This window comes from Carassius auratus, chromosome 6 (genome assembly GCF_003368295.1).
Source record: "Carassius auratus strain Wakin chromosome 6, ASM336829v1, whole genome shotgun sequence".
Classification (NCBI taxonomy): domain Eukaryota; kingdom Metazoa; phylum Chordata; class Actinopteri; order Cypriniformes; family Cyprinidae; genus Carassius; species Carassius auratus.
Genome location: NC_039248.1, coordinates 25,797,937 through 25,825,017, shown reverse-complemented (window position 1 = coordinate 25,825,017; position 27,081 = coordinate 25,797,937). Strand labels below are relative to the sequence as shown.

Here is a 27,081-nt window from a genome sequence, read left to right as displayed (position 1 = left end):
AAAACATTATCTAAGAAAAAAATAATATAAAAAACCCCTTAAATCTTTAAAATCGGTCATATTGATTCATCATACCACTTGATTGATGAAAACAAAAACAAAATACAAAAAATATAGTTGCAGTAAAAGTACAAGTACAGCGATGCTATCAGGTAGTGTTTATACTAAAATGTAGAATTTTTTTTTTTGTTAGTGTAAATACGACATTATATTCACATACAGCCTTTATCTGATTTGATGAGTATGGTTTGGATAACTACTGGACAAGAGGGTCTTCTTAAGACGCGCGCCCCCGTCTGTCGCGCAGTGAAACCGCGCGCGCAGAGAGAGAGAGAGAGAGAGAGAGAGAGAGAGCGAGAGAGAGAGAGAGAGAGAGAGCGAGAGAGAGAGAGAGCAAATAAGGCTCAGCAGCGGCAGCACAGAAGTGCCAGTGGCGGCAGCAGCGTCAACGCATCTGCGCGTCTCCGAACTGCCTTGTCTCGGGTCAATCAATCCCTCAGCCCCGTTACCGATTGAGATTTAACAGCGGCTTTGGATCTTAACGAGCCATCTCCATCCTCGACCACAGCTCGACGTCAGCCCCCGTTCGCTTGACTACCGGTTTCGTTTATATCTAGCCAGTTTCTTGAATTTTTTAATGGAAAATGGCGATGTTTGCTCAGTCCCCCGGTCTGTTGTGCCTCCTCTCCGTTCAAACTGTGCTGCTCCTCAGCCTCTCTTCACCGGGAACGGCGACGCTTCTCTTTCCTCAGCACTACACGTAAGTACCTCAAGGAAGCGCGAGGCGTCGAACGCGCGCGTTCCACAGCGTCCCAGTTGCGCGAGGCACTCATGATATCTCCGTTAACGCGTCAGTCTGTTTTTATTTTTAATCACCGCTCATATTTGTAGTCCCAAGCCATTCTACATGATTGTTTATCATTCCCGTGAAGGTTAGTCGTTCAGTTATTGATCGAAAGAGGCGTGACAGGAAAACGGGCGATAGTTAGTGCTCCATGTAACGTTATTTATAGTTGCTTGCTGTTTTAGCTGTCGTGTTACCGAGTACGGAGACAGTAACGACTGGAGAGTGCTCGGTGCGTTTCAACGCTGCTACTTTTTGACTGAAGCGCATCACTCAAACGGGTTTTCATTATTGCAGCTTATCGATTGCTGTTAGAAGAGGATTCCCACAATCATGAATAAACTAAAGACATCCGGGGATTAAAAAAAATGCTGTTTTTATAGTAGAGGGAAAGTCATTTTAGTATTGTTTATCTTTGCTCAGATTTTTTTTTTGTGAGTGCAGTGTTTATAAAATGTCTAAGTCATTAGACATATGGCCTGGGAACTCCGTGTAACTTGTTTCCTTGAAACGTAAAATAGTTTTAGGTTTGGTTATACTCTGTAAGAGATTCAGATTCTGAGTTTGATATTGATTATTGCTTGTAACCTCTCATTATAAAAGCCTGGAGGACACATTCTTCAAGCATCAACTTTGTCTGAGATGTTTTCTTAAAGTTAGACACAAGTGAGACAACTGTTGACATACAGTAAGAGAATGGTGGAGAATTTATTGGTGTTTAATAAAAACAATCATGATTTTAAATAGACCTCTTTTGAAACCTTTTTTTACCGTGGTTGAATCAGTTCACAATCTAAGTTTTCTCCAAAAACTGCATTAGATTCCTAATGCATTTAGTCTTATATGCAAGTTTATCACCATTCATTAAGTTTAGAATTGGTTGTTGCATTGAACAAAGATGTACTGCAGCATACTATCATTTGTGTTTGCCTCGGAGGCATGTAAAGCGTCTCATTTCTGTGCTGTGCAACAGCCGCTTTCTGAAGTGAGGGTGTGGTTGTGCGCTCATACGGGGCAGAGGCTAGATTTGTCTGCTGTGTGCCACTGCCAACACATGCCAGTCCCCATTGGATTATCTCATCTCTAATGCCTTATAAAATCATAGAATTGTGATGCTGTTTATGTAAGGTTTTACGTAATGTGAAATGAAGTTGTCTGTGATCTTCTTGTTGACATTTGCTGCTAAAGATGATGTCTCCCTTTTTATATTGGAAATTATACATACAGTGGTTTTCTCAACTCAACTGGTGGATTGCAATCCAAAAATAGATCACAAGTCTGAACAGATAGGGTTGCAATACTACAGATAATTGAAGGATCAGACATAGTTAGGATAGTTATAGACATTATTAATTTTTAATTGAGAGGAGAAAACATTTAGTATTTCTTTGGTTGTTGATGTCAAATAATATTTTTGGTACAATTTGGCTGCTCAGTGTAAAAAAAAAAACTATATAATATATAATATATTTTATTCAATTATATTATTTTAAACATTTTTGCTACTCTTGATCAAGTATATTATTTTATATTTTATTATTGCAGCATATTATATATTTTTTATTGATTATTTTAGATTTTTATAAAAAAAAAAAAAAAAAAAAAAAAAAATATATATATATATATATATATATATATATCCTTATGTTTTGTGTAGTATTTTGTATGGGCATTATATCAGAATCTACAAATTTAATAAAGATGTATTATTCCATGCTTGGTACGATAATAACTAACCTATAGGTCATTAAATTAATACCGCCTTGCATGAGAACAGTGTCGTGCATTTGAAAGGATTGTTTCACTTTGCAAACAGCACAGCATATGTAATCTGTCAACCTTGATAAGCGACGTCTATCAACCTGTCAGAAGCACAGAGACTCTGCCAGAGAACAAATAGTCCATGTCTGGATAGTATAATGCCGAAATAGTACATTAGGATGGTTTTCAACTCCTGTACAGTTAATAACTGATAATCTTCATAATGCGCTGATATAGACTGTCTTTTGCTCTCTCTGTTTGTGTGCTTTCTGCTCGCGGTGCTGTGGCCTGTAGTCACAGAGATTTGTAACACTTATTTTACACAGTGCTTTGAGCCTCGAGGCCTGCTCCTCTTTACCAAACCCAGTCAGTAAGCAAGCATGACCACCACGGAGAAGGATTTAATAAACGCAACAATAAAAAGACATCTATCAATAGCCAAAACCATATCATGCTTATGTTTATCAAAGCTTATTCCATTCAGCTTTTTAATCTAATAAAGGTAATAACAGACAAGTGGTGGTTTGCTTTCTATTTTTTCGTCTTTCAACCACGGTTTTAATGGCATAAATGAAAGTGGCTGCCATGTTTTTTTTTTTTAATCTATGTTTCAAAACCTAGTGAGCTGCCTATGTTGGCAGTCTTTTAAGGCATCATATGCAATTGTATGTTTGTGCCTCTGTAAAATGTTTCAAATTTATCAAGTATGAAGTTCCTTTGTCAAGTATGCTTCCTTGTAAGGAAACAAAACAGCCTACTAGATTTTTTTTTATACAGAACCTAAATGGCATAAAATCCTAGTGTTTAATTCATAAACTTAAGCCATAGTAGCCATAGAGTTAATCACGTACCTGTTGTGTAGGTCATAAACAGGTAAACCCCAAAATCTCCATACTGATAACATTTAAGGGTGTTTTGTGTTATAGATTACTGGTTTACTCCACTCACACGACAGGCTGCTTAATGGCTAAATGAATCGGCATTTAAATAATAAATTTTTAGATGAAAGTAACCTCTTCTAAGTGTCACAAACTGAATCTCCTGTCTTCTTTCTATTGGTTGACCGATATTTGTTGTTTGATAGCCGATGCCAATATCTAGGAAAGCAGGGTGGCTGATGGCTGATATAAAGCCGATATAATTGTATTTATTTTAATTAACATTTAAGAAACTTGAAATCATTTGAAAATGGATTTAAAAATAAATGTGTAAAATAAACATACTTATACTTTAGATGACAATGTATTTTTCACAAAGAAATAAATATTTAATAAAAAGTCATTGTAACCAACAGCGCACTAAGTAATCTGGGAAGTTTGTGTGCACTGGGAATCAGGGCTCTGAACCGGTTCAAGGAACAAAAACGAAAACCAAAGAAATTATGACAGGAACGGAACCAGAAACTAAATCAAATTTTATAGTTCAGAACAGAATCTGAAATTTTAAATGGCCCTTAACCGGTTAATAATGTTATTTTATCGTTCAATTTAATATTTGATCCCCCAAGGATGTGTGCTGAGCCCCCTCCTCTTCCCTCTGCTATTTATTTTATAATTCATATCTAGTTTTGCAAGTTCTTTGAGCATTACGGCCAAACCAGACAAAGCCTTTGAAGGTTAATACATATATTTTTTATATATTAAAAAAGGTGGATATTTAGGCCAAAGTGGGCAAAGATAAAAGTCTTTGTCATTATTTTATCTGTTATTAAGAAATGAGAAGATACACATTACAAATACACATAATATAAAAATAAAACACTATATATGAAGAGTTTGGTTCCAAAATGCAATAAACGCTTTTTCCACCAAAATCAGTATTGTATTTGGTCGGTTTTGAAAAGTCAATTTTTAATTTTACGCAAAATGTGAGACCTGCCGAGATATTAAGTCATGTTTTCTCCCTTTTTTTTTCCAAACGGCGACAAATGGCAGTCTCCCTTCTCTGCAGAATGTGATATATCCTTTCAACCAATCACACCGCACCATTCCACGCACTGTAAACAGTAACAACCAATCACAGTGCACCATTCCTCGCACTCTAGACATTAATGCTGCACTTTGAATACACCTGGCATCCTAGTTTTCCTCATCTACTTTGTACTTTGTGATCAACAAACAAGGGCTGCACAATAAATAGGTTGATTGTCATGTGCATCTCATCAATAAAGTCAATTCTGTTATTAATAGTATTGGTAAATCTCCATTATGTGCTTTCAGATGGAGTGGCTCTTATTACACAGAGTCGTAGCTCACAGACAAGCTATGCAGTATCGCGTTCATTAGATGAATCGCAGTCGATTATGAACGTGATAGTGTAGCTTGTCAGTGTTAGTGTTTTTATTAATGACATTTATGTTTTTGTTGTCTGGCGAGTAAACTGAAAAATTTACTAGCCAATGGCAATTATATTGCCAAGGTGAGCGTAGAGGGTTGTTAAAAGACAGATAAAATTTGGGTGATACTTTTTTGTTTACTGTTTTTCATAATTATATTACTTGTAGAAAAACTTTAAACACAATTGTAAATAAGTATAAAGAATGGCATTGGTTTTATTTTTAGTGATAAAAAGTGTTTCTTTTTATTTTAATCAGCATATTTTTGTGTTTTGCTTTGGAACCAAAATTGTTACCAAGAACTGTGGATTTTCACTGGTATCGGTACCGAATACTGAAATTTTGGTATCGTGACAACCCTAAAATGAATGTAACATGGCAAAGATGAATGCAATTTTGGAAGCTGAATGTAAGGGGTATGTCATTTTGGAATTTCTGTGGTCTAATGTGATATTCTCCTTTTTCTTATTAATGATGAAATTATATTTTATTGTTGTAATTAATTTATAGCAAGCACTGAATTCATTTTGAGATCGATGACTTGATGATTGTATTTTTAGTCCAGTACCTGTATATAAGATTAGTATTGACCAAGTTCAAAGGCTGTCATATGTGGATCAACTTATTATGTTGTGTATTTTCAATATGAAAAATAACTTATTTTCAGTTTCAATCAAATTCAATGGATTTATTGCATTTTGAAAAAAAGGAAAAAAAATCTATCATGGATTTATTGCATTTTGGGAAAATAAATCTAATAAATCTTTGAAAATCTAAATCTGGATTAGAATTTTTTATGTTATTATAAGTTATAACCTAAAGATGCTATGTGTATGTGCTATGTGTTTGAAACAGAAAATATTGTTTTTTTTCTTTCCACTTTCTTGGTAAAGAAATCACATTTTTACTTAAATTGGTCAAAATGGATTTATAGCGTTTCAGAACCAAACTCTTTATATATTGTTTCCTATTAAAGCAACTGTATTAAAGTTTCTGAGTAGTGAGGGATTTTCCTCTTTGTGTTTTGGTGTTTTATTAACATTAAAGGAAATGTTCACCCAAAAAATAAAAATAGTGATTTATTTTTATCACATCATTTACTCACTCAAATTTAGTTTTAAACCTAAAAGAGTTTCTTTATTCTGCTGAAAATAAAAAAAATTATTTTGAAGAATCTCAAAAAAGAAGAAACTCAAATTCAATGTGGACCAGCAACTGTTTGGTTACCCACATTCTTCAAAATATCTTCTTTTGTGTTTCAGCACGAGAAAAAAATTAATAAAGGTTTGGGACAACATAACAAAAAATACTGTATTTAAAGCTGCAGTCGGTAACTTTTGACGCTCTAGCGGTTAATAAACAGAACTGCTTGCGTCTTGCGGAAGAACATCGTAGCCGGATCTACTTCTCTCTGTTTATGTCTATGAAGAATCACAAAGGTACTGGGTTACTCCGCCGCGGTATCCCCGAAGCAATCTAAAATAGTCCGAATATAAACACTTATTATAGGTGTACCCTAGTGATTCAGGACAAGCTAAAAACACGGTTTGGATAATGGATTCATGGTGTACTCGCTTATTACATACATTTTTCTACATTTTGAACACAAACAAAGTTACGGACCGCAGCTCTGATTGGTTGTTTCTTACCGGGAGCGGATTAATTTCTGCAAATGGCAGTAGGACACTGGGAGGAGCCAGAGGAGCTTGATACTATCGTCTATCGGCACAACTCTAGTGTCTAATGTATTTTTGACAGTTTCATATTATAATAATATAAATAAAATTATAGGATTAGTAATGCTAATATAAATAGTAATATAATATAAATTCTACAAGTAGTATGTAATAATATTAATAATAATAATAATAATAATAATAATAAAGTTGTATATAGTAAAGCAAATATAATTCACAAATTTAGAAACAGGATATGTTGACAATGCAAGAAAGAAATCTGCTAGTATATCATGGTCAGGCACTATATAAATTTGTTTGGATGATGGAGTCCTAAAGCATGACCTGGCAAATTTTGTGAGTATAAAAGAGCAATTCTAGATTCCCGCACATGCTGGAGGTGTTGTCATTAGCAGTTAGCATCAGTACTCCCTCGCTCTGAAAACCTTTATTTTTCCCTCTGTGACCTTTCTCGTTTTGACACTTCCTTCAGCAGCGAAACCATTTATTACCATCTCCCCCTAGATCTTTCATTAGGAGGTGTGTAATCTAAACACGCTTGATCTCGTTTCTTCCCTTCCTGTGTATCTGTCACTATCAGATCGATAGATTACAGGAATCTCCCTCTGCACTGGCTCAGCAGCTTGTCTTTGCATCAGGAGTTTCTGAGGTCACAGTACGAACATATAATAACAGTGTTTGGCTTAGTTTGGTTAATTACGTTTGAATAGCATAAAACGTGAGAGGAAGTAGTGAGTCAGAGACTGGTCTCGTGGGGAAAAAAACACTTTTGGGGAAAGCTAAAGAAAATTTCTCCATTATTTGATTCAACATATGTTTTTATGGTTAAATCTTAGCAAACTATTGGAGATTTGTTCTTGCCCAAAAGATGCTGAGTTGGCCACAGATTGAATTGGCTTTATTTTTCCTTGAGTGAATTGAATCTCAGCTGCCAAAAGACATTTGACTTAACCGAATCAACCTCTAATGGATATTTTGTAAGAAGACACTAAACCAAAGTAGCCTTCAAATCGAATTTACTATAAGTAACTGCTGCTTGTTTTCTCATTATTACTAATACCATGTTCTCATAGTTAGGACTATTGATTTGAACACACCCCTAATTTATAAGTATGCATGCAAGCTTGCATTGACAGGTCTTTTATCCATTGCTTTCAAGATATTTTATTCTTAATGTATTACTTGGGAATTGAACCCATGACCTTGATGATGTAAGCGCCATGCTTTACTAGAAAACTGCTAGAACATACTTGAACACACTTTTCACATGTTTGTGCCTTGGACACAAGCTGTCTGGCAATAAAGATATTATGATGCACTTTTATTTGTGATCAGAATTAGGACTGAGATGCAAGACAATAGATTCACTTGAACACAACCAGAACAAAAAAATAAAATTGAAATAAGTATGCAAGTAAAAATAGATTAAAATAAATAGACAGTTTGTTAAAATAAATAAATTTAAGTAAATACATAAAAAGATGAAAAGGTCAACAGATTAAATAAATAAAAATAAATAAGTAAAAAATTACATCTTACAGTATAGTACTGTAATTTAAAAAAATTATGTAACAATAGAAATTGAACAAAATTAAATATGAACATATAACTAATGTTCGTATTTCACAGAATAAAAAGGTTCTTTATGCAATAAACTGTATAAATCCTTTTGACATTATAGGATTGGGACGCCTTGCACAAAGTTTATCTTAGGGGCTGTTCACACAAATGAGTCTTTGCATCTAAAAATGTGAGTCGCAGCGTTCAGGTGTGGTTATAAAAAAGAAAACAGCACAGTACAGTATGTCTCCTCTGCCATGTTGCTTTCAAAAAAAAAATTTTTCCATACCAACTTGCTACTGTAAACAAAAGCTCACACTGTTTGCCCCGTATGGGATGAATTAGACTCAGAATGATTAATAGATGCATGCACAATTATCCATGTGCTACATACATTTTATGCATGTATCTTAGCAACCATGAAAGTGCCTTTCAATTTGAGTGTGTGGAATTCGGGATTAAATGATTGTGCAGTAATTTGTACAAATACAGACATTATTGCAAATGAAAATGTTCTGTTCTGCATTAATGTTTCATAAAATGCTCTTGCAAAAATTTATCTGTGCATTTGTAGATCAGGTAACACGCGACATTTATTGAGGTCTTGTTCAAGTCGATCTTGTTTGGTTCATTTGGATTTTGAGACTTCATTTTGTGAGTTTTGCATAATTTAGCACTTTCTAAATTTTCATTAAGAAAGTAGTTTATTATGTGTTGTTTGGCACCATAAAGAAATAAAATGCTGTATGTACTTTGTTGTAAATCTTATATCTTACAAAACATGGTGATTTGTCACTTGCTTATGAGGAAAACAGTGCTTTAACTGCATTAGACAGCAGCTGTGGAGAAGTGTTTTCTTTGTTGCCGTCATGAATCATTCTCCAGCTGATCTTCCTATCCTTGTCATTCAGATGAAGCTGACATTTCACGTTGACATTTCTTTTTCTGTGCTAACATTCAATGACAAATGACCATGTTGCTTGTCTGATGGTGGAGATAGATGTTGTTACAGCTTCTTTGGATTTGCAGAAAATATCTGAAATCAATGATCTGAAAGCACTGGACTATTTGCTGGTGTTTTAAGGTTTACTCAGTTCTGAATGAAGTTACGATTGCATTTATGCATGCCATTACTTTGGTCTCAGTCGATGTTTCTTAGTGCTTTTTACCCAGCTCGGTGTACATTGAGATGTAGGTGCTAAAAGCCCTTAAAGCTTTTAGTTTAGATTTGTGTATTAGAAAAGCCAGTCATTTCTTTGTGTATTTACTCATAGGTGGGTGTGTTTTAGGTAATGTGGACATCCATTATATTTAATCTTCAAGTTCTGTCTGAACTCGAATACCTGCTCTAGTAAGATAGAGCTTCTGTCTATAACTTGATTTGGTGCCTCATTGTTTCTTAAAAGGACTGTCCACATAATTTAACACATCAGCTTTATGTATATATATTTTTTACTCTCAGGATAAATTTTTTGTGTTTGTTAAAATAAAATAAATGCATACTTACATTAATAATATACATATATTTTTCCTTTTATGAGTCTTTCTTGATAAACTTTATTTAGGCTATTTAATTTATTTTCATATCTTTCAACTGGTCTGTTTTCAATGGAATAATTTTTTTTGTGTGTAGATGTGTTATACTATTAAAGGTAATTTCTCATTTTCAAACTATAATAAAACCACAAAAATAACAAGATTATCAGATTTAAAAAAATAAATAAAATAAGAATGTATTATTATTTATTTTTTTATTTTTTGGGGATTTTTATTATTTTCTTTATTTTTATTTTTATAGTCACTTTGTCAACTCCTGGAGAGTTGGTGACATTCCTTTTTATTTAATTTAATTAATTCCTTATTTTTGTTTTTAATTAACTCTTTCTTGCTGCCTTTTCAATTTTTACACAGTTGGAAAAAACTGTTTTTTTATTTTTAAATAAAATAAAATGTTTCATATTAATAAATATTTTTTTTTTATAATTACAATTTTACATTTTATTTTTGTAATTTAAATTTTACAATACACTGTAGTGTTCTGCTGAAAGTAAATGGTGAAGATGACTTTTAGTGAATAATACATTTCATTCTGTTCCTCACACAGATCTATCATATGACTATAAACCAGAAATGTTTAAAACAGCAGCATGTTTTATGTTTCGTGATAGTCATACAAGTTTGGAACAAGTTGAGGGTGAGTAAATGATGCCAGATGATTCAGTTTAGTCTGCACTATCCCTGTAAGTACATACAGCAAGCTGCAGACATGCAGAGCTGTCGCCTGAGCTCATTCACCTCTGTGTTTTTGTTCATAACGTTCCTGGCCCAAGAAAGCATTTTCTTCCTTTCCACTCTCTGTCCATCTCTCTTCTGCTGAATCTCATTGTGTTAAGAGCTTTAGGAGCTGCAGGCAGATATACAGCTCTGATCTGTGGACGTTTGATCGCTTCATTCGGGTTTGGCCCAGTTAGTAAATGTTGTTGCTGCTTAGGGAGGCACTCCTGTCAGAACCGGGCTTTCTTTATCATTCGGGCTCCTTACACATCCACTCTTACCTGCCAACAGCCAAGCAGCACATTGCCAGAGAGAGGGAGAAAGAGCAGATGAGAGTTTGGAAGGGTAGTGATTAAAGTCTAGATGAATCCAAACTGAGCCGGTTTACTTTCTTAAAGTGACAGTTCATCATTTACTCATGCAACATCTTTGCAAATCTGTAAGCTGTTCTTCATCCTGCTGGGACATTCAAAGTCACAGGGTCACAGTCTAAATAAAAGCATTTGTATTAATTGTACAACTATTCAGCTGATATAAAATCACTGATATAAAAATCACTGTCTTTTTTTCTGATATAAAATCACTGTCAAATTCTGATAACTCATAAAAACCTGCTGTCTGTCTGAAAATACTTGATTGAATTTTTTTGACTTCTAATCTATAATATTTTTCAATTCCATTCAAGTATATTTTTTATGGCGCTTTTCACGATGCAAATGATTGCAAAGCAACTTTACAGAAAATTAAAGATTCTAAATTATATTTAGTAATAGTTTTTCAGTGGTGACTATCTCAAGCTGATGTCCATTATAGCAAAATCTGGTAGTTGGCATCTTAGGGTTGGCATCATCTGAGGTCTTCTGGGAGGGTTTAGCATCATCTCTTCTCAGGTGTTCGGTCATCTCAGGTTGTAAGGGCTGGATCCAGACTGAAGATTGTGTAATTCTTAGTAGAAACCAAGAAGGTTAAAAAAATGAGCGTAGCTGCTGTTCCAACTAAGCAAAAAAATGATGTGTTCAACTCAAACAAAAGAATTAAAATGTGCATTTGATCAGATGTAACTGAAGAACAAGGTTATGAGATACATTATGTGAATGCTTGGCTGAACAGATTTAGTGTGTTTTAACTGGATTTAAACAGAGAGTGTGTGTCTGAACCTCGAACATTATCAGGAAGGCTATTCCAGAGTTTGGGAGCCAAATGTGAAAAAGCTGTACCTCCTTTAATGGACTTTGCTATCCTAGGAACTAATAAAAGTCCAGAGTTTTGTGATGAATGGATGAATAAAAAAAGCACTTATTTATTTTATTTGATTTTAATCATTAAAAAATATTTTTATTGTTTTATTATATTTAAAATGTTATTATTAGTTTTATTTTAAACCTTCATAAAACATTCATTTTTCAACAATTTCTTGTCTAATATTGTCAGTATTTTAAAGTGACACAACAACTTAATGTGATGACAATCCACAAACCATTTCGTTCATTCATTTAAATTATGAAATATGAAGCAAGAGCTATTTGGCGAATTAATTGTTCTTTTGCGTATGATCTTTTTAGTAAATCAGTTGATCCAGTTCACAGAGTGATTGGTTCACGATCTCGTTTCTGGAGTTCAACTGGATGCCAGTGTATGGGGTAAAAACAGAAAAATTGCAATGTGCACTCTTAAGAAATAATGTATTTATTTTGAAACACATTATATTATTAAATGCTAATAGAATAGCTGGGTTCAGTCATTCTTATCAATTAAATAAGTATGCTCAGTCAGAAACACACACACACACACACACACACATATGCAGCATTTCTTTGGGGGCTATTCTCAGGCTGTGTAACACAGATAAGGGTTATTTCTGACCCCGGGCCGTGGTTGCAAATCTCTGACTATTAGGCAAGAGCAGATAAAACCGTTATAAGGTTTGTGTGACACTGCTGAAATTCCCCTGTAATTTTCTCCATCAGTTTCCTGAACACTGAATGTTAAAACACCTCGTGACTGCAGATGTGCTCTAGTAGATATTACGCTTTTTATGAAATGTCACACTGTCTGTAAAACCAGTATATAAATATAGAGCTCCTGGGACATACAAGGTCACAGTAAAAATAAAATCAATATCATTAATTGTGAATTATCACCCCTGCAGTATGTAACAGACTGTCGGTTTTCTGATACAGAATCACTGTCAGATTTTTTTTTTTTTTGCAACTCTTGGACAGCTGGAAAAAAAAGTGCTGTCATTCCAATTTTATCACATTTCTGTTTTGTTTAGTTGAGTTTTTTGTTTTGTTGCCACACACTATATAGGAGCGATAGTCCAGTATGTAAATGGGGGTTTAGCCATTATGTGATGTACTGCACATTTGCATTGCTGTTAACCAGTGCTCTCTGTGTCTAACAGGATGATGCACTGGGCAGGTCGCATAGAGAAGGAACTGGAGAAAGTGCTGCAGCTCGTCACCGGAGTCCAGCAAATGAAAGGAGTAAGTTTAACCTCTTTAACTTGTTTTACACTAGATGGACAAATATTGTGTAGTTTCAGAGCTGTAGGGCAAAGGCACCTCTCTTCTGTGGTAGTGTGGAAGAGACCATAATATTCACACTGTATTATTTACCTTTGTTGTGGTGCCCTAGGAGGAAGCTTTAACTTGTTACTGATGTAATGATAACAGTGGTTACATAAGATGATTACAGTAATAGCAGTGTTTCTTTGTGGTCGTTTCAATGGTGACATTTCATAACAATCATTTTCTGTTGACAGCGGTCACATAGTATTGGGCCCTAAGCAATGATTTATTTCACAGTAGTTTCTGAAAGCCTTAAGTATTAAATATATGTTGCTTTGAATACAATATTTTACATGTATGTTTCACTTTTTAAATGAGTATTCTGTATTATTTGGGAAATTGTGAATTTGTTCATATTTAAATACACCAGGAAAATTTATTATTTTAATGCATTTTTCTATTACAAACTAGATTATGATCTGTATATCTGCCTATAGGTATATATATATGTGTGTGTGTGTGTGTGTGTGTGTGTGTGTGTGTGTGTGTTAAATAATAATTAGAACTGTTTGATAATAATAATAATGATAATAATGATAAAAATAATAATAATTTTATAATTTGAGACAGTGGTAATGGCTTAAACAGTGAGACATAATACAATTACAAGTACAAAAAAGTACAAAATAGTTCAGATTTATTTATTTCACATGTCTGTTTCACATGTTAAATGAGTATTCTGTATAATTTATTAAATTGCATTAAATAATTTGTCAGTATTTAAAAAGTCTGAGACCATGAAAATGTATTTTATTTTTATTTCAGTGAAAAGAAGAATTTAAAATAAGAATATATAAAATGCTGAATAGTTGTATCATTATCACTGTCTAAAATACAAGTAATACAAGTAATAATAATAATAATAATAATAATAATAATAGCAGTGAGATGTAAAAAATACGAAAATTTAAAATAAGTAATATGTGAGTATAATAAAAATACACTAAAATATGATACACACACACACACACACACACACACACACATTTATGTATATATACCATTTTAAATCTATATTTAAATATTAACAAATAATTTCCAGTAAATTATATCTCAGACTATTTCTGTTTTCAAGCGCTGGCGGTTTTTGTTTGTTAGCATTAAATATATTCTGCTGGCACATACAGCAGAGTAACTGATAGGGAGGAGAAACATTCTCAGCTATTTGTGAGGGCAAAACATATTGTAATTTGTCCATTGATATATATGTGTGTGTGTGAAAATCAGTTTGGGACACTGAAGGCATGCAAATTTGTGTTTGCACTCTCAGGAGCTGAAGGTTGCTGAGTCTATGGTCGGAGTGTGAGTGTGTGTGTGTGTGTGTGTGTGTGTATGAGTCTGTGGAAGCGCATTTATCTCCGGCCCAAACAGGAGTCGTCACAGGGAGTGCTAAATGGCCCAGCATGTGCAGAAAAAGCCATTTTCTAAATGAATGCTTCTCCCTATATGTGCATCTGATAGAAGTCTTCCCTGGGCTACGGCGGCCTGCTAACAAGATTGCTTTCCTTCGTCACTCTCTCTTTCCTCTTCATGCCCAGTTTATTCTGATATTCTTTTCCCACCCCTTCTGGAAAAAAAAAATCTTGCAAATGAATTCTAAGCATTTTTTTTGCAACTCAAAGTTATTTTGGATAAAGTAAATAGAATGGACTTGCCGCTTTTAGCGTGCAACAATCTTGAATACATTTTGCTTGAAAAACTGCAAGCAGGTGAGTTGGAAATATTTCGGATGGAAATGAGAGAAATGGAGAAAGAAGGAATCAGAAAGATCACGATCTTAATGCAAGCTGAACACAAATTCTTAACCCTAGTGAAAATTCAGATAGCAGATGTTATTCAGACCTCTGGATAGATAAACTCAGTAAACATGGTTTGGACTAGTGATAGTCTGATGCCATTTTGAGATGATCAGTATCGGCTGATAGCTTTACCTGTTTGGGGTAATGTCAACTTCTGAGTATAAATTTCCTGTAAATATTCTGAGTAAATATATAGTGTTGTCCAAATATAGTGTTGTGTCTTTAAAAAAAAAGTTTAGTTAAAATGTAAAGCATGAAGAAGAAAAAAACAATACTTTTGGTTACGTTTCCATTAACCAATGTTATGCGACTAAAACATCATTTTTTTCCTCTCGCGATCAGTCATTCCAAAAATCATGGCAATGGACGTCGGTAGGTTTATATATATCACAGCCACCAGACTAGACATTATATTATTATTATCTCCAGGTTCAGGTTGGTGTGTGTTGGTTTTTGTCCACCTCAATCTCCAGGTTTGTGTGTGTGTGTGTGTGTGTGTCAGAGTCTGTGTGTGTCCACCTCCAGGTCCAGTTTGGTGTGTGTGTGAGCCTGTGTGTGTCTGAGTCTGTGTGTTTGTGAGTCTTTTTGAATGTTTGAGTGTATGAGCTTGTGTTTGAGTGTGTCAGTAAGTTTGTGAGTTTGATTGTGTGTGTGTGTGTGTGTGTGTGTGTGTCCATCTCCAGGTCCAGGTTTGTGTGTATGTATTTGAGCAAAATTTGCAACAAGAAGTCTGTGGAGCAGTCATAGCATAGAAAGTGTAGCAATGGCATAGCAATTTAGCAATAACATTGTCTTTAAAGGGATAGGTCACCCAAAAATGAAAATTCTATCATCGTTTACTCACCCTCAAGTTGTTCCAAACCTGTATGAGTTTCTTTGTTCTGCTGAACACAAAGGAAGATATTTGGAAGAATGTTTGTAACCAAACAGATCTCGGTTCCCATTGACTTCCATAGTATATATTTTTTCCTACTATGGAAGTCATTGGGGACCGAGTTCTGTTTGATCCTGTCATTCTTCCAAATATCTTCCTTTGTGTTCAACAGAACAAAGAAACTCATACAGGTTTGGAACAACTTGAGGGTGAGTAAACGATGATAGAATTTTCATTTTGGGTGAACTATCCCTTTAAGGTATCTGACACGAAGTGTTGGCAATGGCAAATATGTACTTGTCACTAAAAATATATGATATATTTAACTTAATCCCCCCCCTTCCCCAGTCCCCAAACACCACACCACCGCAAGTAGAATCTTATTTTGTGGGAAACGCTGCATATGAAGCACATTTTGTTTAACTTGACAATTTTTTTTCTGTGTATGTACTTGGAAGCTAACATTTTCCAACTAAATAATTTAGATGAAAGCGATTCCGCTGACAAAAAGAGTTTGGGAACCCCTGAGATACATGAACATCCTTTCAGTTGCATCATTTCCATCCTGATTAACTTTGCTTCTGGAAATTAAATATAACGGACGTCGAAAGCGCTGCTCCTTTTCTTCTCTCTCTTGTTTCTATTTCCATCTCTCTCTGTGTCTTTATTCAGTGATGTTAGATAAGCAGTCATGCAGCTTTACTCCCACACACACTCCCTAAGTGTTCCTACACTTAGTTCAGCAGCGCAGCTATAAATAGAACACACTCGTGTGGCCGTTTCTGGGCTCCTCTTCAAGGTTATGACGGCTCATGTTGAGCCAGTCATCTGCATATTTTATGCTTTGTCCTAAGTCTATCTGTTTCTTGTTTAAATTATTTTTTTCTCTACCTCTGAAGCCAGCTGTTTGTGTTCGTGCATGTGTTTGTTGGGTGTTTGGATACCTGTACTGTTGTGTGTTTTGTGTAAGAGACAGAAATAGACACTGAGTCAAGAAAAGGTTTAGAAAGTGCTGCAGAATGCATGCTGTTCTCTGATTCAGATAGAAGTATGAACTAGATTTGCTTGTCCTGAAGTAAAAATACCACGGCTTGCAAGAAGAATAGCGTTAAACATAGAGTAGTGTACAGGTGCATCTCAATAAATTAGAATGTTGTGGAAAAGTATTTATTTCAGTAATTCGGCTCAAATTGTGAAACTAGTGTATTAAATAATTCAGTGCACACAGACTGAAGTAGTTTTAGTCTTTGGTTCTTTTAGTTGTGATGATTCTGGCTCACATTTAACAAAAACCCACCAATTCACTATCTCAAAAAATTAGAATACTTCATAAGACCAAAAAAAATGTTTGTGAATTGTTGGCCTTCTGGAGATTATGTTAATTTACTGTACATGTACTCAATACTTGGTAGAGTCTCCTTTTGCTTTAATTACTGCCTCAATTTGGCGTGGCATGGAGGTGATCAGTTTGTGGCACTGCTGAGGTGGTCTGGAAGCCCTTTTCCGACGAGTGGGCATTGCCGGATCCTCTTCATCGTTGGTGGTGGCGGCTGCATCCGTGCCAAATGCTCTGATAATGTTCAAGAAGTTTTTTTTCTTACTTCTCTCATGTTTGCGTTGAGGAACCTGAGATGTTTGTGCCGAGGGTCTAGGGTGGACATAAGAAGAAGACTTTTCCCTGCATTCTCCAAGTTAGAGGTCATAATTCGTTGCTTGAGATATGCCGCAACAATGTTCTTGAATTTGTTCTTTTTCTGTGATTCTCCAAAGCATTTTTGAAGCACTGTAAAAGACTGCAGTTCTTATTCATTCATTAATTATTTTTCGCTTACAGACATCTTCAGATATGCGGTAGAGAATCACAGAAAGTGACCGAACTAGGTTTTATTGTGTTTTTTTTTTATTACAGCAAGCAAAAATATAGCAACATTTGAAGATCATTTTTATTTATCGAATAATTACAGCAGAACGAATGTTCGACTATCCGTGCACACCCCTAGTTTCTTTGACAGTAGCCTTCAGTTCATCTGCATTGTTTGGTCTCTTGTTTCTCATTTTCCTCTTGACAATACCCCATAGTTTCTCTCTGGGGTTCAGGTCTGGTGAGTTTGCTGGACAGTCAAGCACACCAACACCATGGTCATTTAACCAACTTTTGGTGCTTCTGGCAGTGTGGGCAGGTGCCAAATCCTCAAAAAGCTGGTCAGAAGAAGGAAGCATGAAGTGCTCCAAAATTCCTTGGTAAACGGGTGCAGTGGCTTTGGTTTCCAAAAAAAACATAATGGACCAACACCAGCAGATGACATTGCATCCCAAATCATCACAGACTGTGGAAACTTAACACTGTACTTAAAGGACTTCTAGCAGCTTGGGCTATGAGCGTCTCCACCCTTCCTCCAGACTCTAGGACCTTGGTTTCCAAAATGAAATAAAAAAACTTGCTCTCATCTGAAAAGAGGACTTTGGACCAATGGCAACAGTTTAGTTCTTCTCAATAGCCCAGGTAAGATGACTCTTACGTTGCCTGTGGTTCAGCAAATTCTTTGACACGTCCGTATGCCTTGACCCCAGCCTCAGTCCATTCCTTGTGAAGTTCACGCAGATTCTTGAATCAATTTTGCTTGACAATCCTCATAAGGCTGTGGTTCTCTCGGTTGGTTGTGCATCTTTTTCTTCCTCACTTTTTCCTTCCACTCAACTTTCTGTTAACATGCTTGGATACAGCACTCTGTGAACAGCCAGCTTCTTTCTCAATGAATGTTTGTGGCTCACCCTCCTTGTGAAGGGTGTCAATAATTGTCTTCTGGACAACTGTCAGATCAGCAGTCTTCTCCATGATTGTGTAGCCTAGTGAACCAAACTGAGAGACCATTTTGAAGGCTCAGGAAACCTTTGCAGGTGTTTTGAGTTGATTAGCTGATTGTCTGTGACCTTATTCTAATTTGCTCATAACATGAAATAACTTATCAAATCAAGTCACCTTTACTTATATACTGTAGCGCTTTATATAATACATTGTTTCAAAGCAGCAGATTGATAATTAGAAGAATAGTAGTAATATGCCGATGGATAAATAGAAAAAATCTAATTCAAGCCAGACGCTAGTGTTTTGAATGACTTAATTAGGATGAAGTCAGGACTCATATTGGAGTAATGTGAACTGTTGAGAGCGACGCTATAAAGCTGCCCTCCATGACCTTTGATCTCTGCCTGCTTTCTGCTGGAGACCATGCATAATTCAAACTGACGTGTCACAGCTAATAATACTGTAACTGCTACTGATGCCGCCTAAAGTAATACAGCACAAGCCACGAGTCTGCAGAAAGCTTTATCACATGTTATGTCATTAATTCTATTTCATCTCTTTGAAGTAACACAACGCTTAAAATGTAGTGTAACTTTATATATCAGATTAAAGGAATAGTGAACATTTTCAAAAAATGTATTTAGACTCTAAAATGTAAGTAAGTATCATTACATCATTTTTTCACCAATGGATCCTCTGCAGTGAATGGGTGCCATCAGAATGAGAGTCCAAACAGCTGATTAAAACATCACAATAATCCACAAGTAATCCACACCTCTCCAGTTCATCACTCAATGTCTTGTAAAAGAAAAAGATGCGCGTTTATAAGAAACAAATCCATCATTAAGAAGTTTTAAAATTAAACCATCACTTCTGATCTAAAACCAAGTGCATAATAATGCTTTCTCATCATCATTCCTCAGATCAGTTTTGGACTGTTTTGGCTTGTAAATGGTGCTTGATCTGTGCAGGGTTGTGGGTTTGAGTCTCGGGCCGGCAATACTACGACTGAGGTGTCCTTGAGCAAGGTACCAAACCCCAACTGCTCCCCGGGTGCCGCCGCATTAATGGCTGCCCACTGCTCCGGGTGTGTGTTCATGGTTTGTGTGTGTTCACTGCTGTGTGTGTGTGTGTGTGTGTGCACTTTGGACGGGTTAAATGCAGAGCCCGAATTCTGAGTATGGGACACCATACTTGGCTGAATGTCACTGCCACTTTCACTTTCAACATCAACATCATAGATTTCTATGGAATGATATTGCGGACATTATTCAAAAGGAATCGCAAATTGTATTTGCAATTGCGTTTTCAATTTTTGGATGTATAAAATGTGTCATAATCCAAACGCAAATGCAAATCGCGCATTACCGTTTGCATTTTCGTTTAAGCGAACGCACAATGTCTGCCAAATTTAAAATGGAAATGCAAAGTCCGTTTGCAATTGTGTTTCCAATGTCTTACAAGCTATGAGCCTGTCATATTTAAATAGCAATATTAATTACCACATTGCCTTTTCACTCTCTCTGCACTGTGCATGTAAACGTCCAAAACGCCCAATAAAATGGCCCCACCCCTGTAACTTGATTGACAGGTTTCTGTGTAGACTTTGGAAATGCAAATGCAAAAGGAATTGTGATTTCATTTGAGTTTTGGAAGTTTACATGCACAGTGCAGAGAGAGTGAAAAGGCAATGTGGTAATTAATATTGCTATTTAAATATGACAGGCTCATAGCTCATAAGATATGGGAAACACAATTGCAAACAGATTTTGCATTTCCATTTTAAATTTGGCAGACACTGTGCATTCGCTTAAACGAAAATGCAAACGGTGATGCGCGATTTGTATTTGCGTTTGGATTATGTCACATTTTATGCGTCCACAAATTGAAAACGCAAATGCCATTTGCAATTCCTTTTGAATAAAGTCCGGAATATAATTCCATAGGATTTGATTAGCATGTGGCAAACCCACCTGCCGATTAACATTGAATATGATTGTCAATTTATCTCAAGTCTCAGATGTTTCTTTTGAGAAAAGACCACAGTAGATATCGTAATGTCTCAGAGGAGATCTCCGGTGTTTCTCATTGAAAAGCAAATGATCTGAGCTGCTATCCACATTGATTTTATGGCTCTACACAGTTTAATGGTTAGTGTTATTATTTCTTCCAAGGCATTTAGATGTAGCAGTTACATTTTCTTCTGGACAGGCTTGATTTCTAAAGCTAAATGATGCAGGTGTGTGTGTGTGGGGGGGGGGGGTTGTTCTCAGTGGTCTTTATAATCATAGCTTCAGGCTTCAGCTGACAGCAGCAATTTGAAATCATCTTTTATATATGAATTGTTCACACACACCCATATTCACACACACACACACACACCTGCATATTAGAATGATTTCTGAAGGATCATGTGACACTGAAGACTAGAGTAATGATGCTGAAAATTCAGCTAAAAAAAAATGAATAAATTTTTTTTTCAGATAGAAAACTGTTATTTTAAATTGTAATAGTTTACAATATTGGTGTTTTGCTTTATTTTCGATCAAATAAATACAACCTTTGTAAGCAAATAAGACTTTCTTCACAAGCAGTAAAAATTTTATTAATGGTAGTTTAAATATATTTCTCACTGGTTAAATGTTCTGTTATATTCATGTTATGTTAGGGCAATGATTCTGACCATTTTATTATAATTAAATAATACAAATTTTTAACACTTTTAGAGGATTAAAATGAATGGCATTTGATATTGACTTAAGTGGAGAAACACAGCATCCTGCTGACTTATGAGAAATAATCTCATCTAAGATAACACAGAAAACCCCAAAATATAAGGAGATTTGACTTATACTAAACTATCAGTGTTCGGTTTTCTCTCGCAGCCTGAAGCCAAAAAGAAAAGAAAATCACATAGACCTCAAATGTGCCGAGAGCACTGTTCTATCTTTGAGTAATGAAACCCTAAAGCAAACCCCGTGAACCAGGTTCACCCATCAGTGTTTACATGCTCTTTCAATGTGCATAGCGTGTCTTTAAATGTAGGGATTGCAGGGATTGTCTCTCAGCCTTTGTTTATTTGTGCCTTTAGGAATCTCTTAAAGGCATAATTCACTCAAAAAATAAATTTCTGTCGACATTTTCTCACCCTCATGGCAGATTTGGGTGAACTACCACCAAGTTTTTCACTAAACTAGTTGACATTGGTATTCCCCATGGGAATGCAACATCACAAATGAGGTTTCTTTAATATCTCATTTGTTTTGCCTTGACTGCACTGAGATTACATAGAGCGCAAATGGAGCTTAAATCTTCAGTTTCTGAAATGTTTCTCCTGAGACTCTAGTAAGCTCAGAGTGTCCTCTTTAGAAGAAAACATCAGATTCAAAAACCAACTCAAACGCGTTTTTTTTTTTTTTAAGCAATAGTCCAAAAATGAACATTAACATATATTCCCCCTCTGGTCATCCAAAATGTATATTTTAAATTTATATTTTAAATAAAATTTTGTTTGCTTCTTAATCAAACCAGATTTGGACAAATTTAGCATTGCATAACTTGGTCACCACTGGATCCTGTGTGGTGAATGGGTGCCGTCAGAATAAGCTGATAAAAACATCACAATAATCCACAAGTAGTCCACAACACTCCAGTCCATCAATTAACATCTTGTGAAGCCAAAAGTTGCATGTTTGTAAGAAGCATTCATCATTAAGATGTTTTTAACGTTAAGCATGATATTGATATTCTCCAATCATGTTAATTTGTTCTCTGCGAATTTCAGCTGTTAATTCACATTGAGCGTCTTAATGTACAGGCTTCATTCCAACGTTGTGTAGATGGATGGATTCTTTTTTAAAGTTTATGTTTAGAATCTTGCAGACAGTGATGATGTCATCATGTCATTTGCATATTATGTTCTGGTCACATTTCTTGCGTTTATTTGTGTTCTAAATTGTGATTGGTCTTCAATTTCTCGATTTAACAGTAAGTTAAAAGAGCTCTGATGTAAAACTTAAATTACACAGCACAGAAGCTGAAAACCCCATGTGAAACTTCTCTTTTGCTGCCTTACAAGAACTTTTTTGCCTACTTGGCAAGTCTGGCCTTATCTTAGTACAGCTATTTTTGTACATTCTATAGATATATTAGGTGGGGGGGGCAGCTAGTGGCTTTTTCATTTTTTTTTCGCTGTAAAATGATACGTTTGAATGAGAGATTGTGTGTGTCCATCTGTGCATGATGCATGCGTTTTTTTAAGGCGGTCTTTGTTAAGGTTTGAAAGAGGATTTGCACATTCTGTCTTTTAGTGTCAGTTTCCTTGCAGAGGAAAGATTAAGGTTGTATCACTTTTCTTGTTTAAATACATTTTCTTTCCCCTGGATTCCTTGCACAATGAGATCAAAAGACGTGTATGCTGGCTGTGGTGTACTGTGTTTGTACTGTATGTAATGCAGAATGATGATTTCCACTGTTCGCTCATCCTTCACCATCCCCCTACAACTCCCCGATGTCATCAGTCCTGTATCTTATCTCCTCCTCCTCAAATACGCACAGATGCACTAGAAATCATCATACAGCAATAACTGTGGTGGTGGTTACAAACCCCAGTACTAAAGAGAAATGGAAAATTAAACTGGATGTGTTATTATCACATCCAATCAATCAATTTGCAATCAATTTGACAGCTTGACTAACTTGCTCACACTTTGCTTGGTGTTGTCTTGCAATATAATTATTTAAAATTCTAACAATATATTACATTTATATACCCAGAATATTATAGACTTTTTAATAATTTTTATATTTGTATATTTTGCCAGGGGGACGCGTGGGATTTCCCCCTTTCTGGTCAATGTATCCCTGCCTCTGCTTAATTATTTTTATCCCCGATGGGGATAAATTTATCCCCCTCTCAAAGTAATCAGTGCTACTACACTAGTGGCGAGACGGATCACAAAATGTATCACGGATCCGTGGTTTGATTAAAGTCAATTTTATTTTAAAATGCGCTACTTTGGCTGGCTCTGATATAGCGCACATCCTGATTTTGAGTTAACATATTTTGTTGACCCTGGAACAACATTTTACTCCAAAAATATATTCTTGACCATATCCCTACACCTAAACCTAACCTTAACCATGAGTTATCCCTAAAATCAGAGGAAATGATAGATGAATGACACTGATGTACAAGCACCAAACAGTGATTTTAAGCGTAAACTTCACAAAATCTATAAACTGGTTCTTCAAATCTGATTGGTTAATCACAATGTTGTCCCTGGAACATGTCTCACTTGGTAAAATCAGGTTCTGCCTGATATAGCTGCCGCGCAGCCTCTCTGTATTCACCACTCTGCAGACTTGCTCAATGTCTGATTGGTTACACCTCACGAGTAATAGCCTATCAACACTTGCGAGATGGTTGAAGCCGGTCCGCTGGGCAGTGGAGTTGCAAACTTGGTGACTTTGTTGCTAGATTTAGCAATTTTTTTCCAAAAAAGCACCCAGCAACAAATCTAGCGACTTTTTAGACAATCATTATTTAGTCTCTGAGACTCTCTGGTGCTGCCGCACGTGCCCGAGGTCTCTCTTTCCCAGCGCGAGCCTCTCTCTCTGCATCTGCTGTGTTCAGCGAGCGCAGAGAGGAGCAGCACTTTCAGGTAAAAAAATATATATTCTGTTGCTTCTAACTCTATTTTACAAGCAAGTATAGCCGACATCAGCACAACCACTAACTTCATCAAATGTGTATTTGATTTTTATTAATGCAGATTAATGTTTGAGAGCTGGTTATGTAGTCTTAATGGACCGCGTTTCAGTCATTATAATATTCATTCCATTGTCTGACAAAAGAAACATTAAAATATAGTAATAAAAACAGTTTTATTGAGAATTAAATTAAATGGCTAAATTAAATTGCAGTATGTGAGCATAGGGAGGTAATACAATACGACGCACTTACATCATAAATATGCTAATTAGCACATGACGCTATCTAGTTCATGTTCTCATGATTTATTTTTATGAATTAAAATGTTTCAAAACATCCCCCCCTGTTATTTTCACAAATCGAACCCTGTGTATATATATATATATATATATATATATATATATATATATATAATAAATCCAACGTTTTGCCAGGGTGCTCTGGGTGGTTGCTAGTTTTTCTTGCATTTTAAAGTGCTTTAGAGTGGTTTCCATCTTCTAATGGTGTGCTTCTCATTTCATTGTGTCAACCTGCACCCAGCTCTCCTTTTCCCACCTAAACCACGAGCAGGAAGGCAAGTTTCTGATCTGAAAGAGCACGGTCGGCAGCTCACTGGGATATGTGCGAGGGGATGCATTCAGCTGAATTCAGATCAGCGCTCCACTTTCTATTGTGTTGGCTTTTTCTGGTGGAATCTTCAAACGCCCTCTCGATCCATTGTTATGCTCCTAAAGCCGAACGCTTATCCATCCTTCCCTCTGAAGCACCAGCCCACACCTCTTCTATCTTGCTTTCTCCCTCACATTTGTTTATTCACTCTGTCTCCTCTTGTTTCTCCAATGGATGGGTTCGGATACACTCATAGTGGTCTGTCTTTCTCTCTCCAGCATGCACACACTCTTGAAGCTGGCTTTGGTTCTGATCTGTGCCTCTGGCCCTTCTCCCAGGGTTCGTTGTTTGATGGGATTTGTGCTTTGGTATTACAATTGCAACATCTCTCTGTCACACACACACATATAGACTTCCTGCAGTACATAAAATACAAATGACTGCATTTTAAAACTGTGCACATGTATGCCAGCTTATAAAAGCTAAATCAGACAGTTACATGCCCTTCCATTACTGTCAGATACAGAGCAGCCCACATGCACACATATGCAACAAAGTCAAAGAATCGCTCTTCGCTGCCGTATTAGGGCAGATGCATAAATGAATGCGAAAGGAATTCGAATAAATGTTTTCTGCATTTGCTTCTACTTCCGGAGCTTCTACTATGGCCTGGTTTCCTGTCAGCCTTCCTGTAAGCTGCATTGGAGCAGTCTGCATGTTTGTGCCGTTTAGCGTGCATTATATGCAAGCATACAGTATGTTTTGTGTCTCTTCAGTGACCCTTTCCCAGAAACACATTTGTGAGAATGATGTTTGAAGAGTGTGTGGGTGGGTTTACTTGGCTTTACTCCGGAGATATAATTTTTCCAATTTTAACATAAATCTTTCAAATCCTCACTTTTGATATGCCATTGAAAGTGAAACATTGATTCTTTTTATTCATTTATTTGTGAAAATATACAAAGCTAATTATAATTGTTACAAATAGAGCCCGACCGATATGGATTTTTGGGGGCCGATGCCGATGCCGATATTAACTCGAAAAGAGCCGATTTATAAGCCGATATTTTGATTTTGAAAATAAACTGGATATTGGACCCATTTCCTATATACTGCACTTACACAACATTCAATAGCAAAATATCTGCCTGTTCTATGTATGTGGGCTGTATAAACCATTTTCCAGAAGAGATTATGTAAAAAAAAAAGCCTTAGATTATAGTCTCAATGACTAAACAATTGCACATCAAAAGTATATATTTTTTAATGGTCAAAAAAACACTTTTACTTTCTTCCAGTTGAAGCTGGTTTTAACAGTCTGTGTGTGTTCTGTAAATAAATTATAATACTAAAGTTAAAGTATTTGCAGAAGTAGTCCCACACTTTGCTGCTACAGCATTCACCTTTTTCAGGTATCTGTAGGCCAGAAAGAGACAGAGAAAGAATAAGCATGTGTATTAATAATATCACCATGTATCATTACTCGTGTCATCATTAGAATTAGAATTATAATAAACAGGGATCTCCTACATAGGCAAAAATGAGAAATATATATTTTTTTTATTTGTCAACCAATAGGTATTACCTATTACCTACTTCTATTTAACAATATTACAACATTTTCCTGTTATGTCTTTAAAGCTGCTTTGAAACAATCTGTAAAAAATAAAAATAAATAAAAAAAGCGCTTGTTCAGCTCACATTTATTTACATGTCCCCTCTGGTTAATCATTTCTGACCCACCTACTCGAAGTTGAATGGTTAACGTTAGTGTCATGAACACACCGCTGTCAATTTTGAGAAGAACCACCTTCAATCAAGTTAATAGCAAGCATTTAAGGGGCCTGCTAAAAAGGAAGCTATATTAGCATTAGAATAACATAAGGCTGTAAATATCGAATATTTTAGTAATCGGGTCTATGATAGGCTTTTGTACATTCTGCTGAACAACAGCCTTTAACTGGACTTTTATTTTGACGGGTTGGCGTACATTTACAGTTCTGTGTATGTGATGTGGCGCTGTTTTTACTTAAATCAAACGGTCAAATGCTCATGAAGTGACTGTCAGAGCAGTTCTGGGGATGTTGTTCATGTGTTCACGTGATTATTTAGTGAGACAGCGGACGCTGAATTCACCGCGAGCTTAATGCGCGCTTACGTGTGTTTAATGAATGAAGAGGCGCTTCTGCGCCATTCATTAACAGAGACGCGCAGAACATGCAGGATTCATATTTAAAAA

At 35.8% G+C, this 27,081-nt stretch overlaps 1 protein-coding gene across 3 annotated transcripts in view; it reads left to right on the top strand.

The window, feature by feature from the left end:
- The window catches only part of LOC113103988 (voltage-dependent calcium channel subunit alpha-2/delta-2), a 259,966-nt gene that overhangs the window by 62,847 nt on the left and 170,038 nt on the right, over positions 1–27,081 (top strand). Inside the window, exons 1-2 of one of the 3 annotated variants that reach the window (XM_026266024.1) lie at positions 350–760; positions 12,876–12,957. In XM_026266024.1, coding sequence (XP_026121809.1) covers positions 645–760; positions 12,876–12,957 — 198 coding nt within the window. In that variant the 5' untranslated portion in view covers positions 350–644. Of the gene's footprint in view, positions 1–349; positions 761–12,875; positions 12,958–27,081 lie in introns of those variants that run through there. The other 2 variants (XM_026266025.1, XM_026266026.1) reach the window with 2 other exon arrangements.